The 21922-nt window shown below is 43.3% G+C and overlaps 1 protein-coding gene across 5 annotated transcripts in view; it reads left to right on the forward strand.

Annotated features, from left to right (window-relative positions):
- Positions 1 to 21922, forward strand: part of PXK (PX domain containing serine/threonine kinase like) — a 69309-nt gene that overhangs the window by 13336 nt on the left and 34051 nt on the right. For all 5 annotated transcript variants that reach the window (XM_087825057.1, XM_087825055.1, XM_087825058.1 and 2 more), the window contains exons 2-3: positions 9352 to 9402; positions 12170 to 12217. In XM_087825057.1, the coding sequence (XP_087681183.1) occupies positions 9352 to 9402; positions 12170 to 12217 (99 nt within the window). The remainder of the gene's footprint in view (positions 1 to 9351; positions 9403 to 12169; positions 12218 to 21922) is intronic.

A 21922-nucleotide genomic window follows, 5' to 3' on the forward strand; every position in this document is an offset into this window, starting at 1 on the left:
AATTAAAATAAAACATTTCAGCCCTGAAAATCTGCAGATGAGACAATGATAAATACTGAATATTTAGCAGAGCAAGGAATGTTCATTAATTCTAAGTGAGAATTAAGGACCGTAAGCAGCCAGGCAAGTGGCCAGTGAGCTGAGCACAAGTCCTGCAACTCTGAGATTTCCTCAGAAACTTTGCTGTCCTCCAGGGTGTTGCTGCCCACTGCCCAGAAGCTGCAGCTGTTGTGCTGTGTGATACTATGAGTTTGAATACTGATTTTAGTCTGAGGGCTTGGGAGGTCACATGGAGATTTTCCTGAGAGTGCTCTTTGACCTGGATGGAAGTGCACGTGACAAAGAGCAGTGTGCTTCCTCCTTGACAGAGGTGCAAGCCCTCAGTCAGCACATATTCATCAATGAGTGTTTGTCATACTTCTGCTGTTGGCCTGACCTTGCGCTGGTTGCTATTTGGAAGGCAAGAAATGTGTGATTCCAGCCCATGAAGAACTTAATCCAGTTGGAGAGATTCTCCAACACAGACAGGCATGGGGCAAAAAGAGCAGCAACATGATTAAAAGGCTGAACTAAGTCTTGAGTAGGTGGAACAGTAAAGCAAGGGCAGTGAGAGTGTTCAGATACAAAAGGTCTGACTGGGTAGAGGAGGGTTTGAGTGGAAAGAAAGGGTTAGGACAGGTGGTAGAAGAACAGGGAGTTTGGGTTTTATCCTGGGCCAGTGGGGTTCCTGGAAGGTTCCTGAGCAGGGAGGTAGCATAGTGTCGGTGTCCAGCAAGGTCACTTGTGCTCAGCATTCTTTGTGGGGCTTCTTTGGGAGGAGGAAGAGGTTTGGGAGTGAACCCAGAGGAGTGGTGTGGTTAGTGAGCGCTAGAGACAGACCTGCCCTCCGGGCGCAGGTCCAGTACTGTCTAGTCAAGGCATCTGTCCTCTCAGGAACTCATTTCCCCAGCTGTAAACGAGGGTGAGGGTGACGGCCCTTCCTCACTCAGCTCAGAGGGCCATTGGCAGATTGTGTGAGTGGTGTCTGTGGAAGCCACCACTACAGAGCCCAGCGTGGGGATCCCTTGAGGCCTTAGGATAGGTACGTACTATGCCGGAGAAGACAGGAGAGCGGAATCCTCATGAAGATGCAGGGAAGTATGGGGGTAGAGGACTGAGGTCTGGCGGGTTTCCTTCCTCTCATGAGGTTTATTTTTGTAGCGTGAAGCTGCTTCCTATTTAAGAGGTTTCAGAACCATGATTCGCACCCTTGGCAGCACAGTAGACTCACCTGGGGAAGTTTTAAGACCTACTAATGCTTTTGCCTTAGCCCAGACAAGTTAAATCAGAATCTCTGACAGTGAGGTCTAAGTAGGTATCTTTTTAAAAGTTCTTTAGGTGCCCTGGCCTGTGTGGCTTAGTTGGTTGGAGTGTCATCTCATACACCAAAAGCTTGCGGGTTTGATTCCCTGTCAGGGCACATGCCTGGGTTTCAGATTTGATCCCAGGTTGGGGCACATGCCCCGAGGCAACTGGTCATTGTTTCTCGAATCAACTTTTCTCTCTCTCTCCCCCTCTCCCTTCCTCTCTCTCTAAAAAGCAATAAAGTAAAAACATATTAAAAAATTTTTTTAAGTTCTCCAGGTGATTCTAGAACACAGCTGAGTTGGGAGCCTCTGCTTTAGAGGTAGAGATGTGGGAACACTGACAGGTTCTGTATAAAATATCTCTCAAGAGCTGCCCTGTCTTTCTGTACTTTGAATAAATTTGTCAGAGTAAATCCGATCCTTGTGCCAAAAGGGAGGAGAGAATTACGTGGGTTAGGCTGGTTTAAAGGTTTGCTTAAGTTTTGGCCTTAGTTCTTTTAACACATTTATTTCCAAGTTGCCTGTGTTTGTAGCCTCACTAAAGTTATTTGGAGCCAGACAGATTAAAAATAAATTTTCTTCTGTGATTATCCTGAAATCTCACCAAACTGAGGCAGCTTTAAATACCAGCTTGTGCAGTGAAATCTTAAATATCTTTCCAGAAACTCAGGAGACACAAAATGCCAATAAGGATACTTACTTGGAAAATGGCCTATGTTGGAAGCATTCATCAGTGTGTGGCAATGACAGTCCTACCCCCACATTCTCTGGTTAAGAGTCCATTGTCTACATCTTTAGGGGTGAACCACCGAGTTCCACAGACTAGTGAAGACCCCCATTTTTCGTGGGCATGGGGGATTGCTAGCCATGACTGGCAGGTTGGAGGGTCTTAGAGCCAGCAACTTGGGTTCCAGTCCCCAGTCAGCTGCTTCCTAGCTGTGTGACTTGGATGAGCTGAGTGAGCTGAGATCTACCGTCAGCAGCTGTGGGAATTGAATGAGAAGTATTGAGTAAGGAGCTTAGCAAAATTCCTGGCATTAAATTAGTGCTCATTTTCCATTAATTTTTTTACTTAAGACAGAAATCACGTGGGCCTGGTGACTTTCCAGTTTGAAGAACTTCAGCACCAGACCACACTGACTTGCCAACATGCCCACATGCTAGGGCTTGAAAGCAGCCACCCTTCCCCTCCAAGATAAGGGGTGTGGTGTCCTGAGAAGGAGCAGAAAGAAGGCCCTTTGGGGAAGTGGCAGCAGATGGCCCAGTTTGGGGGCAGGCATAGATCTGGGTGACTCAGGGCTGCCCTGCAGGGCTGGTAGCTCTCCCTTCTATGCCTGATGGGTCTTGGTGTTACACACTTGCAGGTCCTGTTCCGCATCAGAGATGGTGGCAAAGATGGGAATGATTCACTGGAGCATTCTGGGCTGCTGACTCCAGTTCAGGAGGTGGAGGCCAGACTTCCACATTGGGGTTTCTCCTGGTCTCCAGGGCGCCCTTCTCCCTGAGTTAGTAAGACCTACAGCCCAGATGTCAGCAGTAGACAGCCATACTATGTTTTTTAGTTTACAGCATTGGAGATTTGAGGTGAAAGTGTTTGGGGGTTTCTTTTTGGTCAGGCTGGATGGTGGTATCAAGCAAACTAAAATAATTCAAATGTTTCATAGAGAACATCTTGCCTCATTGAAGTGGAATAAAAATATTTCTGAACAGCATCATCCTATCTTATTTCCCATTGTCTTTCTATATCTGTAAGCACTTGGTGATGGCACAGGGTGGAGGTGGGGGTGGAGGCTACACTTGAGCCTCATTTTTAATGTTCCTTTACAGGCGAAACACAACAAATGGGTGGTGCTCTGAGGCTGCCGGTATTTGAGTGCACCTTCTAAGTGGATGTGCACATGCTACAAATACTTTTGTGTGTGGAGTACCAGTGAGCTGTGGCCAAGGGCAGCTGATGATAGAAGTACCCCCCACCAGCACCCCGCATCCCAAGCCTCCATGGACTAGGATAACCCGTTCTATTCCATGTACCTGAACTTGGGTTTCTCAACCTCTGCACTGTTGGCATTTGGGGCCGGAAGTTCTTTGCATGGGGCTGTCCTATGCTTTGTAGGTATTAGCAGCATTCCTGGTCTGTGTATTAGATGCCAGTAGCACCCCCTGCCCCCATTCCCCTTCCTTGTGACAATAAAAAGTGTCTCCGGACACTGCCTGTGTCCTCTGGGGGCACCATCACCCTTTTTGGAGAACACTGGCCTAAACATAGAGTGTCTTGGCAGAAACAGTTAATGTGTTCATTTTGGGATATTATAGTCTGACATCAGTACCCAGCCAGTCCCTGTCTTGTAGCTACTGCTTCCTTTCTGCCAAATGCTTTTCCCAAACATTATCGTGTGCCGTTTTATAGCCAAGTTTAAAAGAAAAATCTAAACTATGTGTCTACACAGGGAAGCAATGGAGTCAACCATGGCTTTCTTGTTTGGAATTAAGCCCCAGCATGAACCAAGCACAGGGACTGGAACATGATAGATGCTTAGTTGTTTGCAATTGGCAGCAATATTTTTGTAAAACACAGGTCCAAAATTTAAACTTTAAAAAGTATATGAAGTATAAAAATATATAAAAAGTATATAAAGCAGACAGCAGATGTTTACTGAGCACCAACCAAGTGCCCAACATTGAGCTGAAGTTTTAAAAATTAATATTATTCTTCTGGTAAATCATAGTGAAGCAATGGATGTCCAAGTGATTTTTGTGAATTAACATTTCCCCCCAATTTTAGACCAAAAAAATCTTGTCTATGCATAGTTTCTTGGACTTACTCAATTATATGTGCTAATTTCATCTCTACTATTAGAATGTAAAAGCCCAGAAAATTTGCCAGTCAGACAATTCTGAGAAAATTTCAGAGCAAAAGGACTGATCCCAAAATATAAGAATGTCAGCTGTTTTTAGCATTTTGGCTTTACTATTCAGAAATAAGTACAGTAACATATTGCTTAAGAGATTTGCCACACTACACAAATCAGTTTTGAAATACTTATTTTATAACCCCACATGAAACCAACTAAGTATAGTGCCGGGCTCACAGTCACTTCACTCATCATTGAGTGGATGTTGTTGAATATATTATCCTTAACATATTCCAGAAGAGGCAGAAATTCCTGCTTATGTGGACTTCATCAGCCTTTGCTAAATAAACAGAATGGAATGATTGTGGAGTAAGATCTATTTTCAAATGCAATTACCAGGTTAACAATGCTTTTTTGGCTTTATTTTCTAAATAACCTATTTAAATTAGAATTAATTCAGTAAAAAGGATTTGTTGAGTACTGTGTTGATAAGCACTTATTGAGTAGTGACTATGAATAGTGCCTAAATCATGCCATCCATTGATATTAAAACAATTCTGAGCATTTGAGGGAAAAATGTTAACATTCTTTTTTTTCAATCCTTACCCATGGATATTTTTTCTATTGATTTTTTTTTTTTTTTTTTTTTTGAGAGAGAGTAGAAGGGAGGGAGGGAGGGGGAGAGAGAGAGAGACAGAGAAACATCAATGTGAGAGAGAAATGGATTGGTTGTCTCTTGCTTGTGCCCCCAGCACCATCCAGGGCAACAGTCTTTATATGATTTATTTAATTTTTTAATTTAAAAAGTTTTTTTAATATGTCTTTATTGATTTCAGAGAGAGGAAGGGAGAGGGAGAGAGAGAGATAGAAACATCAATGATGAGAAAGTCATTGATTGGCTGCCTCCTGCATGTTCCCTACAGGGGTGGAGCCTGCAGCTTGGGCATGTGCCCTGACCAGGAATCAAACCTCGATCTCCTGGATCATAGGTCGATGCTCAACTGCTGAGCCATACTGGCTGGGCTCTTTGTATGATTTAATCTATACCTTTGTTGGCGGTGAAATGGCACCAGGTGCTAGACCAGTGGAGTCAGACCAGACTTTGGTTCAGCAACCTCAGTACTTGAGTTCTGGCTAAGAAAGAATTCAGAGCCAAGACTCAAACTATAAGAGCAAATTTATTTGAAAAGTCACAGAGGTAGAAGAAATGGGCTCAGGAACAAGTTACAGAGGCAAAAGAAGGACCCTTGGAGCTTAGGAGAAAGAGATGCAAGGAAAATGTGCCTGGGGGGAGGGGAGGAGGGAAGCCTTGGAAGTACTCCCTAGAGAGAGCCACATTGGATCCTCCGTCTTGAAGGTATTTATCTGGAGGTCTCAGGGGAGCATCCCAATAGAATATTCATCAGCTTTCCAGGTGTGTCCTTTCAGGGTCATGGTCTCTACTGATTGGTCCGCACCAGGGCAGGGGGTCATTACTTAATGCAGCTGATCCTGAGGTCAGACATGGTGTCCTTGTCTGGTTTTGCTGCTTTTCTGGGCCTAGAACTGAAGCGCAGCAGAGGCCTGGATGTACTGGATGTGGGTTAGAACCTCATTGTCCTGGGGGCTTAATGCTTAAGGGCTATTCTCCAGCCCTCTTGTCTGTTCCCCCTCTAAGAGGGTCTAACCCTCATGACAAACAACATGCCAGGGGAGGAAAGGTCAGGGGAGAGTCTGAACCTCATGACTAGCGATATGGAAGGTCAGGGGCTCTAAACCACATGACCAGTGGTATGCCCTGGCGTGAGGTCCTTGTTTTCCCAGTTTTACCCTTTTCTAGGCACCCAGGGCTTTCTGGTGACCTTCTATTCTGGCCCATTGTCCTTGCTCTACTCAGGTCTGTCTAACTGCCCACCACGCCTTCATATAAACTCCTGTGTGTATAAGCATAAGGCTGGACTATGTCTGTGTTTCCTTCTTACTTAAGAATTACCAGGGCAGGCTATTAAAACTTCAACCTCCCAGGTTTTTATCCTAGAGATTCTGATTCAACAAGTCTTATGCAAGGCCTGGGAATGTGTATTTTTAACACCCTCTCCTCTCCCTGCTCCCCAGGTATAGGAGATTTTAATGATCGGGCAGGTTTGGTGGGGGGTCACAGGATCTGGTTGGAAAATGCCATCACTATATATCTATTCCAGCTTTTTACTTGTTTTCTTCATCATGGCATATAAAATGCAGAATTCAAACACTAAAAATCATGGATCTTAGCCTTCTGACTGCTCCCACACCTATTTTTTAATGCCTAAGGTTAAACATCTTATTTGAGATGATTGTAGATTCATGTGTAGTTGTAAGAAATAATTCAGAGAAATTCCATATATCCATTACCCAATTTCTTTCAATGGTAATATCTTACAAAACTAGTATAATATCGCAACCAGGACATTAACATCAATACAGTCAAGATACAGAACATTTCCATTGTCGGGGTGGAAAATTTTTCCTGTACCCTTTAAGGTTCTTTTGGCTGGCCTAATAATCAAATTGGCATGAGACAGATTAGCAGGAGAAAAACAAAGTTAAGTTTAATTTAATAACTGTACTTCCTAGGATACCATGAAAACTAAGTAACTCACCAAAATGGCAGAAGTTATCACCATAAAATAGCACCTTCGGTTAAAGACAAAAGAAGATGTTGAGGGTGGAGAGTAAGCTGTGGAAGGAAAAGCTCAATAAACAAAGATAAGATTGTGATAGATTGAAGCCCAAGCCTTCTCCATTAATAGTGAAGGCTGGCATACGTGAGGAAAACACCTTTACTAGTGGAGATTTCCCTTACAAATGTGAATATGTTTTACAGAGGGTACCTTCCACTTGGTTTTTCAGAGCTGCTCTCTTGTCTGCTGGTCCTTAAAATTAACCAACCTAAAATAATCAATTTCCCAAGAGGCCTATTTTAGAGTCGCAAACTCTGCTCCCCTTCACCATCATTCCAAACATCCCTCATGTCTTAGTCCATTCAGGCTGCTTTAACAGTACCATCAACTGGGTGGCTTATACACAACAGAAATTTATTTCTCACAGTCTGGATGCTGGAAGTCCAAGATCAGGGTTCCAGCATAATCAACTTTTCCTGGTTCACAGCTGGCACCTTCTCAAAGTGTCCTCACGGTTGAAGGGGCAAGGGATCCCTCTGGGGCCTCTTTTATAAGGTACTAATCCCATTATGAAGATTTCACTTTCTTGACCTAAGTACCTTCCAAAGGCCCCACCTCCTAATACCATCATATTTGGCAGTTAGTATTTCAACATATAAATTAGGGGGGACATAAACATTCAAACTATAGCTCGTCACTTTGCCCTTCTGTTACCGGACTAAAGGAGCCCTTTTGTCTGCGTGCATCAAAGCCCAATAAGACTTAAACAGGAGTTTGCAGCAGAGAAAGTAAGGGGTTGTGTTTAGGCCTAGATGTTATCTTTTGTTTGACCGAACCTCTGTCTCTAGGTTCAGTAGACACGTGACTTTGTTCCTAAGATTATTGATGGTGACCAGAACTTCATTGTCCTGAGGGCTTAATGATTAAGGGAGTGGACATGCTAGGGAGGAGGCAGGTGACAGGGTGCTGGATGAGGCCAGTTTGAATCAAAAGGAAAGAACGGAATAAAGGTCGTGTTAAAGAAATGAAGTTTCTTCCTGGTTACCCTTCTATAACCACACCCATTTCCTTCCCACAGGTATCCTAATACCCCACAGCCTTAACTCTTGGCAACCACTAATCTGTTGTCCATATCTATAATTTTGTCATTTCATGAATGTTATAAAAATGAAATCATATACAGATGCTTCTTGACTTGCGGTGGGGTTTCATCCCAATAAACCCATCCTAAGTTGGAAATATCATAAGTCAAAAATGCATCTAATACACCTAACCTGCCAAACATCATAGCTTAGCCTAGCCTACCTTAAACATGCTCAGGACACAATATTAAAAAACCGCTGGCAATGCAGTACACTATAGAGCATCTGTTATTTATGCTGGTGATCCAGGGCTGACTGGGAGCTCACTGCCACTGAGCATCCTCAGGAGAGAGTATCACACTGCATATTGCTAGCTCAGGAGAAGATGAAAATGTATAGTTTTAAGTGAGGTTTCTACTGAATACTTACCACTTTCACACCAGTATAAAATTGAAAGAAAAATCATAAATTGGAGACCGTCTGTAGTTTATAGTCTTTTGGGACTGGCTTTTTTGCTCAACATAATTCTCTGGAGATTCATCAAGATGTTGCATGTGTTAATAGTCTAGTCCTTTTTGTTGCTGAGTAGTAGTCCGTGCTATGGATGTAGTGGGGTTTAACCATTCACCTCTTAAAGGATATCTCATTTGTTTCTACTTTTGGGCTCTTGAAATAAAGCTGCTATGAACATTCATGTACAAGTTTTTGTATGAACATGAATTCTCATTTCTTTGGGATAAATGCCCAAGGGTGCAGTTGCTGTGTTGTATGATAGTTGCATGTTTAATTTTTTAGGAAACTGCCAGACTGTGTTTCAGAATGGCTGTACTATTTTACATTCCCACAGACAGTGTATGAGTAATCCAGTTTCTCTGTGTCCTAGCCAGCATTTAGTGTTATCATTATTTTTTGTTTCAGCCATTCTGATAGGCTTCTAGTAATATCTCATTGTGGGCCTAGTTTGCACCTGCTTAACAACTAGTAGTGTTGTTTCATGTACTTACTTGCCATCTGTATATCTTCTTGAAAAGAATGTATATTGTGTTGTTGGATGGAGTGTTCTAAAATGCTAAGTAAATCTGTCAGTTGATGGTACTGTTGAGTTCCTCTATATTTTTACTAGTTTTTCATTTAGTTGTTCTGTCAATTGCTGAGAAAGGGATGTTGACATCTCCAACTATAATTGTAGATTTGTCAATTTCTTCTTTCAGTTCTATTAGTTTTTACTTCACATATTTTGCATCTGTTGGTTTTTGGTGCATAAATATTTAATATTGCTATGTCTTGTTGGTAGACTACCCTTTTATCTTTATGTAATGTCCCTCTCTCTCTAGTAATTTTCTTTGCTCTGAATTTTGTCTGATATTTTCACGTATTTTTGATCTTCTGATTTGAGTATCTTATAAATAAGGCTCTTTTCCCCCTTTTTTAGGAGTATATCATTCGGGTGCAAAGAGGAATTTCTGTAGAAAACAGCTGGCAGGTAAGTAATTTTTGTGTGTCATTAGAAAAGTGTTTTAAACAAAATTCTGACTTGTGGCACCTAAAAATCTGGAAAAATGGGAACATGCATAAATATAAATCATATTTCTTTTAGATATAAATCTTTAGCTTTGAGATGTATATTATAAAAGGCTTTTCTATTGCCAGTTATTTGGTTTAATTTGTGTACGATGTTACCATGGAGAGTATCTAGGACTTTGTTCCCTAGCTAGACCCAGAGTAAGTAGGACAGACAAATTACTTGTTTTGTTTCTAGTCATTCAAACCTCATCCCATGCAGCCTTGGTTTGGGTGTGGGAAGTAGGGTTCAGTCCACCAGGTAGAAAGGTGAGACATACAGTCTGGACCCTGCATTTCATGGACTCCCAAGTTCACTCATGGGCATTGCTAGTGCTAATTCCCTCATAGACTGTAGGTGGGGCTCTGCTTTCCTCGGTGGTGGCCGCAGAGAGAAAACATCCTGTGCAGATCTAGAGGCCCCTCTAGTTGACTTGCAGAGGGTAGCTGAGTTCTGTATAGAGGCCATTTCTTTCCTGTTTTAGTAATTATAATTACCTTCCTTGTCTCCCATCTTACCTTGTCCTTCACAGCCCAGCCTGAACCTTAGCTCTGTTAAAGAACGCAATTCAAGAGTAAATTGGAAGCCCTAATTGGCTTTACTAAGCAATTCATGAATTAGGCAGCATCCCATCTAGCTACTCGAGAGGTGCTTCAAGTCGAGTTGTACAAAAAGGAAGGTTTTTATAGGCAGAAAGAGAGTGGGACTAAGAAGTGAAAAGACTGAATTATTTCAGACCAGGACACCTTCCCTGAGGGGCAGGCTGGGGCGTCTTATCAGGCACATGACCTCTCTTGGCATTGATCAGGGAATTCCAGACTGATTGCTTTAAGATTCCATTCCTGGGAGAGGCTGAAACTGCCATTAGGTTAGTTATTAATTTTTGGTTTGGTGACCTGGTTAGCAAAAGTGACTCCATTTTGGCCCCTTTCTTTCTTTCCTTCTTTCGTTCTTCTTTTCCTTTTCTTTAAACACTTCTCACCATAAGCAGTTTTTGACCACAGTGGCCCATACTTGGTCTTTCATTTGCCTGAAATTTCAAACTGCTTTCTGTTTGAATAATTATAATATTTAACATCTACTGAGCATTTATTGTTAGGCACTGGTTCAAGCACATTAATTCATTTAACTTTTTAAAAACAGTTCTATGTGGCCCTGGCCAGGTTGCTCACTTGGTTGGAGCATCATCCTGTACACCAAGAGGTTGTGGGCTCGATCCCTGGTCATGGCACATACCTAGGTTGTGGGTTCAGTCTCCAGTCTGGGAGTGTACGGGAGGCAACCGATCCATGTTTCTCTCTCACATTGATGTTTCTCACTCTCTCTCTTTCTCGCTCCCTTTCTCCCTGTCTCTCTCTCTAAAATAAAAAAAACATATTCTCTGGTGAGGTTTAAAAAAACACACAGTTCTATGTGGTAGTATTAGTCCCATTTTATATTTAAGAGGTGAGTAACTGGTCCAAGGTCACACTCAAATCAGCCACAGAGCAGGGTTGAAATTCACATCTTCTCCATGCTTAACCACTGTGCTATCTTTGCTCCTTTGCCCTTAACAGGGATAGCCTTATGTTCAACTTTTAGATGCATATTTGACAAGCAGGGCCAACAGCAATATCCTACCAGAAAAGTCAACCCTTGATACAATTTTCTAGATTCATTAGAATCCCAGGAGATAAGTAATAAACATGTAGACTCTTGAGCCTCACCCTAGACCTACCGAATTAGATTCTAGGTGGTGGGTTCCTAGGTGATCTCCAGGTAATTCTTCTGCATGGTAACATTTGAAAATCATCAATAATGGTTGAAGTCAAACTATTTAAAAGTAATATAATTTCTTGCCCAGAGCCTAAAGAGCTAGTAGAGTTTAGCAATGGCCTAATTCAGCGATTTTCAACCAGTGTGCCACGAGAATTTTTAAAACATGCAATACCTGACTATTTAGTCAGGCACACTGACCTCTGACAACAGCCACAACAGCCATCCAGTGTGAATGAATCAGAATTATACCTGTTTTTTGTCAGATCTGCAAAAAACATATTTTTTGGTGTGCTCCCGAATTTTAGTAATTAGTGTATGTATGCCAAGAGGGGGAAAAGGTTGAAAATTGCTGGCCTAATCAATGGCATCAACATAACTAAGAAAGAATGTATGGACAATGGAAGGTGGACTGTCTGCCAAAGGGGGACTAGGAATCAGGGAGAGGTGTGGGCTCTCTGCCTGCAGGCGTGGACCAGTCTCCAGAGTGGAGGGCTCTTAGCTCTGGGGCGTTTTATCCAGCCAAGGATGAACTTGCCTCTAAACTGTCCACCTCCTTTACTTTGATTTCATGTTCAGTAAAACTTTTTCTTTTTTGGTAAATCATTAAGTCATCTTTCCAGGTACCTGGTTAATAAGAAAGATAATTAAATGGCGGTTTGTCCTGAAAAGAAATACATCATCACTCTCTCATACCTGTTGGCATCTTGTGAGTCTGACGGGCAATAACCAGTTTCCCACGGCCCAGCCAACTCTGGCTCACTGCTCGGTCTGTTTTCTGGGCCTGTCAAATTAAGCAAGTTAAGTACCAGGTATAAGCCCTACTATCCTTAGTGCTAGTGCCCTGGCTCTAGAATGCCAATAAATATTAAATACGGAAATGAAAAGAGATGGTCTTTGATGAATTAACACATCACTGTCTTGTCTCTTACAGATTGTTAGGAGATACAGTGACTTTGATTTGCTGAACAACAGCTTGCAGGTAAATATTTTAAAACACTAATGGCACACGTTGCTTGCTTGGGGTGTCTTAGAAACCAGTTGGAAATGGCAATAATGGAAGTAAGAAATTAGCAAATTCCCCTGGCAAAGGGAACAGACGATGTGTGGCTCTAAAAACAAACTTTTGGGAACAAACCTGTGATTCCAATAGTGGCCCTGTCACTGCGTACCTTTGTGCCACTCTGCATCCTTACCACAGTCATGGGTGTGTATTATCTCTTCTTCTCAGGTCAGGAACGAATACATGGGTTGCTAGAGTTGTTCACCTTGATGGAGCTGGAACTCTCTCAGATGCTTTCCACTAAACTAGGTTGCATAGTCAGCATTGCAGGTCAATGTTCAGCACTAACTAGAGACTTTTTTGGTGAACTTTTCCTCTTAAATACATATTTCTAAATCCCTTTGATTTAAATGTTTCTGACTTGTTGGCCATAATGGAAAGAGGGATGAGCCGCACAGTCTTTCTCTGGAAACACAGCCAGTGCTGGTAATGACCGAAGGGTCCTAGAGGGCCTTTAGTACTATAGGAAATAGTGGCAGCACCCCCCGTGTCTTCTCCTGGCACATTGGCCTTCCAGTGCTCTGGATTACCCAGGCCATTGGGCTTGTGTCATAGATCAGATTTGATTGGTTATACAAAACCCTTTAAACCTGAGCCAGAGTGCTTGGCTGCTTACCAGCTCAGCTGGAAGTGAAGGACTGCTCCCTTTGTTGGTGAGCTAGCCATAGTCACTAAGTCTGAGTGACCTCTGATCCTGTCCAAATAGCACAGGACTGCTGGCTGGGAGGGAGCATAATGCTTCCTTTCCATCAAAAGGCCAAGTTTTATTGATTAGACTTTCGAAAAGAGCATTTGTAGAGTCCATACTTTAGCATTATTTATAACACTGCTAAAGGTATGACTCTTAATTTCCTTATGAGAAAGTTGGCCTGAACATCTGCAAACCTTTGTGTAATTGCCACACATTTGACACATGTTGTCTTTTTAAATTTTAATTGTAGTATGACCAATTTAAATCTCCAGATAGAATAGTGGCAGAGATTGAATTCTCCTCATAGCTGGGTTTAGTTGATTTCCTATATGGATTTTAACAGCATATTCTTTTAAAAACACATATGTTTTTATTGATTTTAGAGAGAGAGGAAAGGAGAGGGAGAGATAGAAACATCAACATTGGTCTGCTCCCCCTGCTGGGGATCGAGCCCAAAAGCTAGGCATGTGCCCTGACTGGGAATCGAACCAGTGACCTCTTGGTCCATGGGCTGATGCTCAACCACTGAGCCACACTAGCTGGGCATCAATAAAAAAATTACATTCTTTACTCTAAGAAGAAAACTGGGCCTGTGATGATGACATTGTAGATAAGGCGCTAAAGTGCAGTTTGTTCCAGCCATGGATAGTCTTCCAGTCCCTGCAGACAGTTCCACCGTGGAGTGAGCATTTTAGAGTTAACATTGAGCCTACTATGTGTTTTCACCTTTATGAACAAGTTTTAAAGAAGGGGCGTCATCTTTGTACAGTGTTACTCAGCTAGGGCTGAGTAAGAACTGTAGGAGAAATATTTCTCAAATTGAAATTGTCTAGGTACCAGCGCCTAAGAATGGTGGTGGGGAGGAGGGTTTTATCTCCTATTAGTCCTTGCTTTGGGGATATGAGGTTGAATCTCTGTGACTATTTAATTATGGCCTTTTTAATATAATAGAATTTTATTTTTGCTTCAGTGTAATTTTCCCTTTTAGAGTGGGTACTTCTAATATGCATCTTTTTTCACATGCCAGTATTCATGTGTATTGATGTTGGCTTGTGTTGGACAGGATATGGCCAGACATCATTTCAAGTGGGAGGTTTTTCTGGATCCAAGTAAACAAACAGAAGAAAGTACATACAGCTTTTTGGCAAAAAAATAATTTCAAAACAGCCTCTAAAACAGACCAAAAGTATTCCAAAACCACAGAATAAAACTCTGACCGTGATTTTCAGTGTCCGATTACCCTTCTCACAGATAATGAGTTCCTGCTGAAGAAAGAGAAATATAATACACACAGGCAGAGTTGTCCTCAGTTCATCAGGAAAGATGCCTGAGTGAGGAAAAACACAGGGTGTAAAATTATACATGCAATGTGATATAATTACATGAAATGGCTAGGAAAAAAGGTTGGAAGGACATCTGCCAAAGTGTTAACAATGGTGAACCCAGGTGGTAGGATTATGGGTTATGTTTTTTTCTAGTTCTTTATACTGCTCTGTACTTTCCAAGGTGTCTGCAGATGAGCACGTGTAAGCTGTACAAAGAGAAAAAAAGAAAGAGCTGCACTTCCCCACTTTGTATAGTGAGCATATTTTGTGGTAATAGTGAGGGAAATCACCACCGTATTTTAAAGGCAATATCAGGTTAGTGATCATCTAGGGCAGTGATTTTCAACTGGTGTGCGGCAAGAATTTGTTAAAAAATATGTTTTTATTGGTTTTAGAGAGAGGAGAACGGAGAGAGAGAGAGAGAGAGCGCGACATCATTGTGGGAGAAAAAGATCTTTGGCTGCCTCCCGCATGCACCCCGACCAGGGGTCACACCTGAAACCTGGGCAGGTGCCCTGACTGGGAATCACACCAGCGACCTTTTGGTGCACAGGACGACACTCAGCCAACTGAGCCACACCAGCCGGGGCTCCACAAGAGTTTTTAAAACATGCACTACCTGGCTCTTTAGTCAGGGGCACTGACCTCTTTTCCCTTAGATTGTCAGACAAAAAAATCACAGCAGCCAGCACAACAGTAGCCGTCTGGTGTGAATGAATCAAAGTTATACCTATTATTTTCTGTCACAGCAAAAAAATAGATTTTTTGGCGTGCCACAGAATTTTAGTAATTAGTTTATGTGTGTCATGAAAAAGGGTGAACATGGCTGATCTAGGGAGACAGCACACAAGACGGAACCAGAGGGAAGCAGGAGCTGAAATGACAGGAACTGGGTAGGGACCCTTCAGACTTGGGAAGGAACCCAGGCGCTGCCTCTTACCACCTGGGGTTGGTTAGTTTCCTCCCTCTGTCCTCACTTCCCCGTCTGAAAGGAAGGGCTGAACCAGATGACTTCCCAGGTCTGTTGTAGCACAAAAGTTTTTTTGTTACTTGAATTTTACTGCCCATTGTTGACATAGGAGAGACTCTACTGTATACACTGAGGGGAAACTGGGACCAGTTAAGGCCCTGTTAAGAGTTTAGAACTCCCTGGAATATTCGTGGGAACATGCTTGACGGCAGTGTGTAGATTTTAAAGATCTGGTACTGAAAGTGAGAGATTCAGAGTTTGAAGGTTTTTTTACTCCAGACTAAAGCTAGTTGTTTTTTTTTAACTGTGATGTAGTTTGTCTTACAATTTTAAAGGCTTCTACAAGGCTAGCATGGGACGGGCTATGGGCATTAGACCCCATCTTGGTGATCCTCTCCCATTTGCATTTCACTCTGCAGGTGTTATGAATGGAACTTTGGGGGCTTCTCTGCTGGCTTTCTTGTTTTCTTTCCCTTATACAGGGAACTCAGAAGGAATCCACAGGGCACATTAAAGAGGAAAGCTATGGAAAATGGGATGATCGGGGGTCATGGCTTCAAGCCATCAATGTGGAGGTTTCTAAGAAATTGCTGGCTTAGTGACTTTATCACCAATGTGCTAATGTTCTCTTTCCCTCACTTCTAATTAGCCATTGGAGTTCTAAATTTTATATTCTGAGATTAAGCATTTTAGAAATTCTAGGAGAAAGCTGAAAGAGAAAATAAGTGCCTCTTGAATGCTAATCTTTTTTAAAAGACAAGATTTAAAAATAACACACACATTGCATAGTTTTAGTACTTTCAGGAATGTTTATTGTGAGATCTTACACAAGGACAGGGAAACACCTCTGGTGTGTCCAGCAGACTGACATAGCAGGGACATGTGGTTGCAGCTGCTGACAAAGGACTCTGTTTCACCTGATGACTTGGAAGAGCTGATGGTATGTCGGGCAGATCAATACATTTTCCTGAAGTGAAATGAAGCTTGAAAAAAACAGATTAGTTGAAGCTTGGAGGCCACAATGTTTGAAACAGACACCTTATCAAATTCATTCTCACATCCCCACCATGAATGAAAAGTAGCCCTACTGAGGTTTGAATCTGATTGTGAGATGTGGGATTCCCCTGGGTCTTCCATTGGGCAGGTAGTGCAGGCAGATGTTAATCTTTGCTGTGTATACAATCAGCTTGAAAAGCAAAAAGGTTTTTCTTTCTTTTCCTTTTTTAATTGAAAAAAAGTGGTAATTGAGCAATGTAAACATTTCATAGTATAGAAATAAAAATTAATTGACCAACCCATTCCCAGAGGTAGCCATTCTCAAGCAGGTGGTGTGAGTCCTTTTAGACATTTATTGTGCATATATAACCATATCCTGAGTGAGTGTGTGCATGCACACACACACACACACACATACATGAGATTATATTCTGCAACTTACTAAGAGAGCTTTAAAAAGAAAGAAATCAGTTGTATTTTCAGTAATGTATTACCTTTGATTACCCTCTATTACTTAATGTTCCTGAACAAAAAAATAATAAGGAAGCAATTGGCTTAGATGTACACCAGCTGAGTGCTTTTCCTCATAAGTATGATTTTTATTTAGCTACTAAAGAAACTGCTGGTAGGTAAAGCCTAATTGTATGAATGAGGAAAATAACCTGGCATTTGTGTCTTATCTGGCAGTGAATTATGCCACGGTACAAAATTCACTCTAAATGAGCTCTGACTTACTTTCCTAGTTGGAGAAATAGGCAATCTAGAATTGTCAGGCAACCTTTTCATCCTGTCCAATGTCAAGTTCAAGGTCTTCATTGTTGTTTGAAAAAGACAGAGTGGAACAGGCTAAGTTAGGTTTGCCCGCATGGGTGGTTTACATTACAGCCTTGTCTGAATTCAGGATGGCTCCTCTTTAGACCTTTCTCTCAGTCAATACACATGCCCCTTGGACAGCCCTAATCTAAGCACAAGTGTAGAATAGCACTGCTCTTGGAAAGTGATTTTACTCATTGAATTAAGATGCTAACCTGATGCTTTGTTTTTTAAGTTCGAAAAATAGACTTTAAAGTTTTAAATGATCTGGAAAATGATAGTACCTTGAACACCAGCATTAATTTTTCTCCACTTCTGAAGCCCCTCTTAGACAGTAAATTGGCCTTACACTCGGGCGCACACACACACACACATACACACAAGGTCAAACAGGAGAGGGGAAAACTACAACAAAACATTTGAAGCTGAAAATCCAGTGGATGAGAGCCAACTAATTAATCATACATGGGAAGGCAGGATCTGACAGTGGGATGTGGGTACCCCACTGGGGCCAGTTTATACGACAGAACCTTGAAAAGTTTTAGCAACTGACATGACAGGTGCTGCCCTCCAGTGTGGGGCAATGTCAAGCCAGAATCACGGGTTTAAAGTAAGTTTAAGAAGCAGTCAGATCCCCAGATCTTCCCCATCTGAGCAGTTTATCCCTGCCCTTCTCTCACCAGCAGAAGACTGGAAGTTTATCCCCTGGAGAGGTCAGAACAGTCTTTGGACTCGAGAATGCAGGCACCGCTGAGAATATTTACATGATAAATGGGTGTGTGGACCCAGCCGCGACCCCTCCTCCCCTCCCCAGGCTGTCTTCTTCCCCTCAGCTCCCAGGATACTGGCAGTTAGGCTTAGACCTTCCAAGCCGGAGACTGGAGATTTCTTTTGGGGTTATCTGCCCAGCCTGTGAGGAAAGAGCTACAGACTCTTTCTCAGACTAAAGCCTAAGGCCACGTCTCTCCCAGTGACACAACTGAGTGAGGTCATGCGCTACGGTAAGGGCCACAGCAGACAAGCCCCAGCCAGTCGCCCAGGGCTTCTTGTCAGCTTTGGTGATCCCCTCTAAACATGAGCAGACAACCCAGGCCACCAGATTCCTAAGGGGCACTTTTAACATTAAAGATAACGACCCAATCAAAAGGGAAAAAAGGACCTTCAGGAAGCAGAACATACGCAGTAAGAACATTTCAGGCACTTCAGAAAAATTATTTTATAATCTCAGAGAGATAGGAAATTGCATTACATTCAGGATGCTATTTGGGGGGGTGGTGCTTAGAAATAAAAAAGATAATAGTAGAAATGAAAACTCTTTAGAAGGGCTGAAAAATAAAGGAAATATCCCAGAAAACCTTTTCAGTAGGAAAAAAAAGTTTAACAAAGGTGGAAAATAGGAAAGAAAAGATTTGAAAAGAGGATCATTTCAGAAGGTTCAATACTGGAAAATAGGAATTACAGACAAAGCAAAAGCAAAGGGCACGGAAGGGAAGAAGTCATAACCTAATACAAGAAAATACCAACAAATGTAAGGATTTTAACTGTATTAGTTTCTAGATTGAAAGGGCTGCGTACTCAGCAGAGAGCACGAAGGTGGACCCACGTAAAGGCACATGGAATTCACAAAGTGAGGTCAAAGAGACCGCCCTAGAAACTTATGGGAGGCGGGACCAGAATCAAGAATCTTGAACCTTTAACAACAGCATCGGAAAACAGAAGACAATTGTTATGCAAAGTACCGAAGTCTAAGAATTTGCCGTTTGCCGATTCCAAAGAAATAACCCAGAGGACTGGCTGTGAAAGACATGGGTTTATTAGGACTTACATGCCCACCGGTGGTGGCCGGGCTGTGAAGTTTTCCCCAACACAGGCTTTGCCGGCACCAGGTTATATAGAGTACAGCAAACAGGGCATGTGGGGGGTGGGGGAGGGAAGTAGTGGGGGATGGCATGCTTTCACATAAGCTGTGTGAGATCAGAACGCTGGCTGTGCTCTGGCCAGTGTGGTTCAGTGGTTAGAGCTTTGGCCTGGACATCAAATGGTCACAGGTTCAATTCCCAGTCAAGGGCATGTACCTGGGTTGCAGGTTCGATCCCCTGCCCGAGTCCCGGCCGGGGTGCAGCTGTGGGAGGCAACCGATCAATGAGTCTCTCTCACATCAATGTCTCTCTCTCTCTCTCTCTCCACCCCCCCTTCCCTCCCTTCCACTGTCTCTAAAAAGCAATGGAAAAAATATCCTCGGGTAAGGATTAACAATAACAACAAAATGCTAGCTGTTTCTCTGCAGTTGTTTACAGTAAGGGTTCACATCTAGAAGCAGTTTCTCTTGGGCCATTTTTTTTTTTAATATGTCTATTGATTTCAGAGAGAGGAATGGAGAGGGAGAGAGAGAGATAGAAACATCAATGATGAGAGAGTCATTGATCAGCTGCCTCCTGCATGCCCCTGACTGGGGATCAAGCCCGCAACCCGGGCTTGTGCCCTGACCGGGAATCAAATCCTGATCGCCTGGATCCTAGGTCACCCTCAACCGCTGAGCCACCCCCGGCTGGGCATCTTGGGCCATTTCCTGACCAAGGAGCTGGCCAGGCTCCCAAGGTTGGTCTCAGTTCTTACAGATGGTGTTCACTATATTCCCACAGGGTGAGAGGGGGAGTTGGAGCTTGGGAAGGGGCCCATATCCTCACATACACTCCACCCCAACATGGGTACCTTCCTTCTCCACCCGGGTACAATCTGCCTGTTGTATCTTCTGCCTATATCCTGGGGTGGAAGATGATGGGTGAGACGTTGTATCCACATTCTACAGCAACAGTATACTATAGCACACAGCAAAGGAATAACATACTTACACATATCAGTATCAGAATATGTAAAGCTGATCACCAGCCCCAAGACAACTTTCCAAACTTTGTTGAGATAGGATCATTCTGTAAGGTTGACTGGATTCGTTTTCCAAGGCAGCCCAGCAGTAGCAGAGAGGGGGCATCTCTGAACACACCCAGCAGTCTGAAACATTGGACCACAGGGCTACTTCATCCGCTCATCTCACAGAGCTGTTGGCCTGCACTGAACTGAGGAGAAAGACAAATGTTTAGTAGGCACCAGCAGAGGCAGCTCAGCACCACTGTGTAGTACACGGGCCATTGCTCTGTCCTGTGTAAGAACAGGCTTGTTCAAGGGGTCTCCCTGGCCTCCTACACTATACCTTTTGCCCAGTGATGTCCCCTACCAGCCTAGAATGCTAGCCGTGAGAGGAGTACAAATGTGCCACACGGAAATAATTAAAGTACCTATTCTGATAAGTTTTCCAGGGTTATTTACTTGAATGGTAGTTGGCCATTTACCAGCTATGGTAGGTTGTATTAGCAAGCCCTGGGCAAGACCCTCCCTCCGTGGGGCTGGGAGAGTGCACCAGCAGGTTCCCATTTCAGTTTCCCAGGGCTAGGTTAATACACTGGGTTTAGGGTGTATGTCCTGGGGTGCTGGCAACAATAGGTTATTCTCTGCTCCCCAAGGTCTTATTTTAGTATCTGTTATTGGAATTTGCACTCTCAGTGGGGATGTCCATTCTGCTCCTGCCAACTCTGCAGGTTGATCTGGTCGGGGCTTTTCATTCCTGGGTAGTAGTACATCAGAGTCTTGTGGTCCAGCCTTGTAATGACCCTCCCTCAGTTTTCAACAGTCCATTATAACGTTCTGTCAGTCTAGCTGCTGTTGGATTGTAAGGGAGGTGCAGTCCCCATTCAGTGTTGTGGCTCTCAGCCCAGTCTGCACACAATGTTGTGTCGTTGCCGTTGAGGGTTGAGGGCCGTGGATGCTGCTTGGCACATACAGAACACTGTTGACAAGCTATAACAGTGTCATTCATTTTCAGTGGGAGGCCCCAGGCTTTAGTTGTTGCTCACAGTTTTCTGCCCTGCATGTTTCATTTTCCTGTGTAGCCATGTAGCCAGATCTCCTGCTGGGGCCTCTTTTAGCTGTTGAATGCAAGCAAGCCTATCCGCTCCATCATTTCCTGGATATTATGACGGTTGATGTCCTGTGACATGCTGTAGGGTCACCTCCTTAGTACAACTGTCCATATGTCAGCCCACATGGTTTGATCCCACAGGGGTCTGTAGTTAATAGCCCAGGTCCAAGCATGCCATTTAGGGGGCTGACCTTTGTATGAGCCATCAGTATGCCATGCTTCAGGTGGCACTGGTACCATACCTGCTCTCACTGGCGAAGGGCTAGTAGGCTCTTTCTGAGTGTCTTTTCAGCATCTTCTGATACAAAGGTGACTGGCCTCAGCAATACCTGCAGCTCCTGGCTAAGAGGGGATGTTGAATGGGTGTGTCTCTGTTGTAGGTCAACACTCATCTCGTTATAGTTTGTGTCTGTGCTGCACCAGGTTTCAGGGTGTGAGACACGGCATGCAGCCACCCTGTGATGGGGTCGGTGGTCTGCACCGTTACGACAGAGCTTACAGATAGAGACTCTGTTGCTTGCAGGGCTTGGTAGGTGGCATAGAACTATTTCTCTATTAGACTGTATCTTTCTTCAGCCCTTTCCATACCTGGGACCAAAGCCCTATTGGGATGCGGAGTCTCCCCTGTTGTTGCCAGACACCCCACGACATCCCCTTCTGGGTTATAAGTACCTCCAGTTCCCGATGGGGCTGGGTCTCATAGATGCCAAGCGCCTGCACTCTTTGTTTTCTCAAAAGCCTGCTAATGCTTCCCCTGCCAACCCTGCTGTTGGCCTTCCCTTATAAGAACACATGAAGGTTTCAGTATCTGGGCAGAATGAGGGATAAAGGCTCTCCAATAACCTAGTAACCCAAC

Source organism: Miniopterus natalensis, chromosome 15, assembly GCF_054644295.1.
Source record: "Miniopterus natalensis isolate mMinNat1 chromosome 15, mMinNat1.hap1, whole genome shotgun sequence".
Taxonomy (NCBI): domain Eukaryota; kingdom Metazoa; phylum Chordata; class Mammalia; order Chiroptera; family Miniopteridae; genus Miniopterus; species Miniopterus natalensis.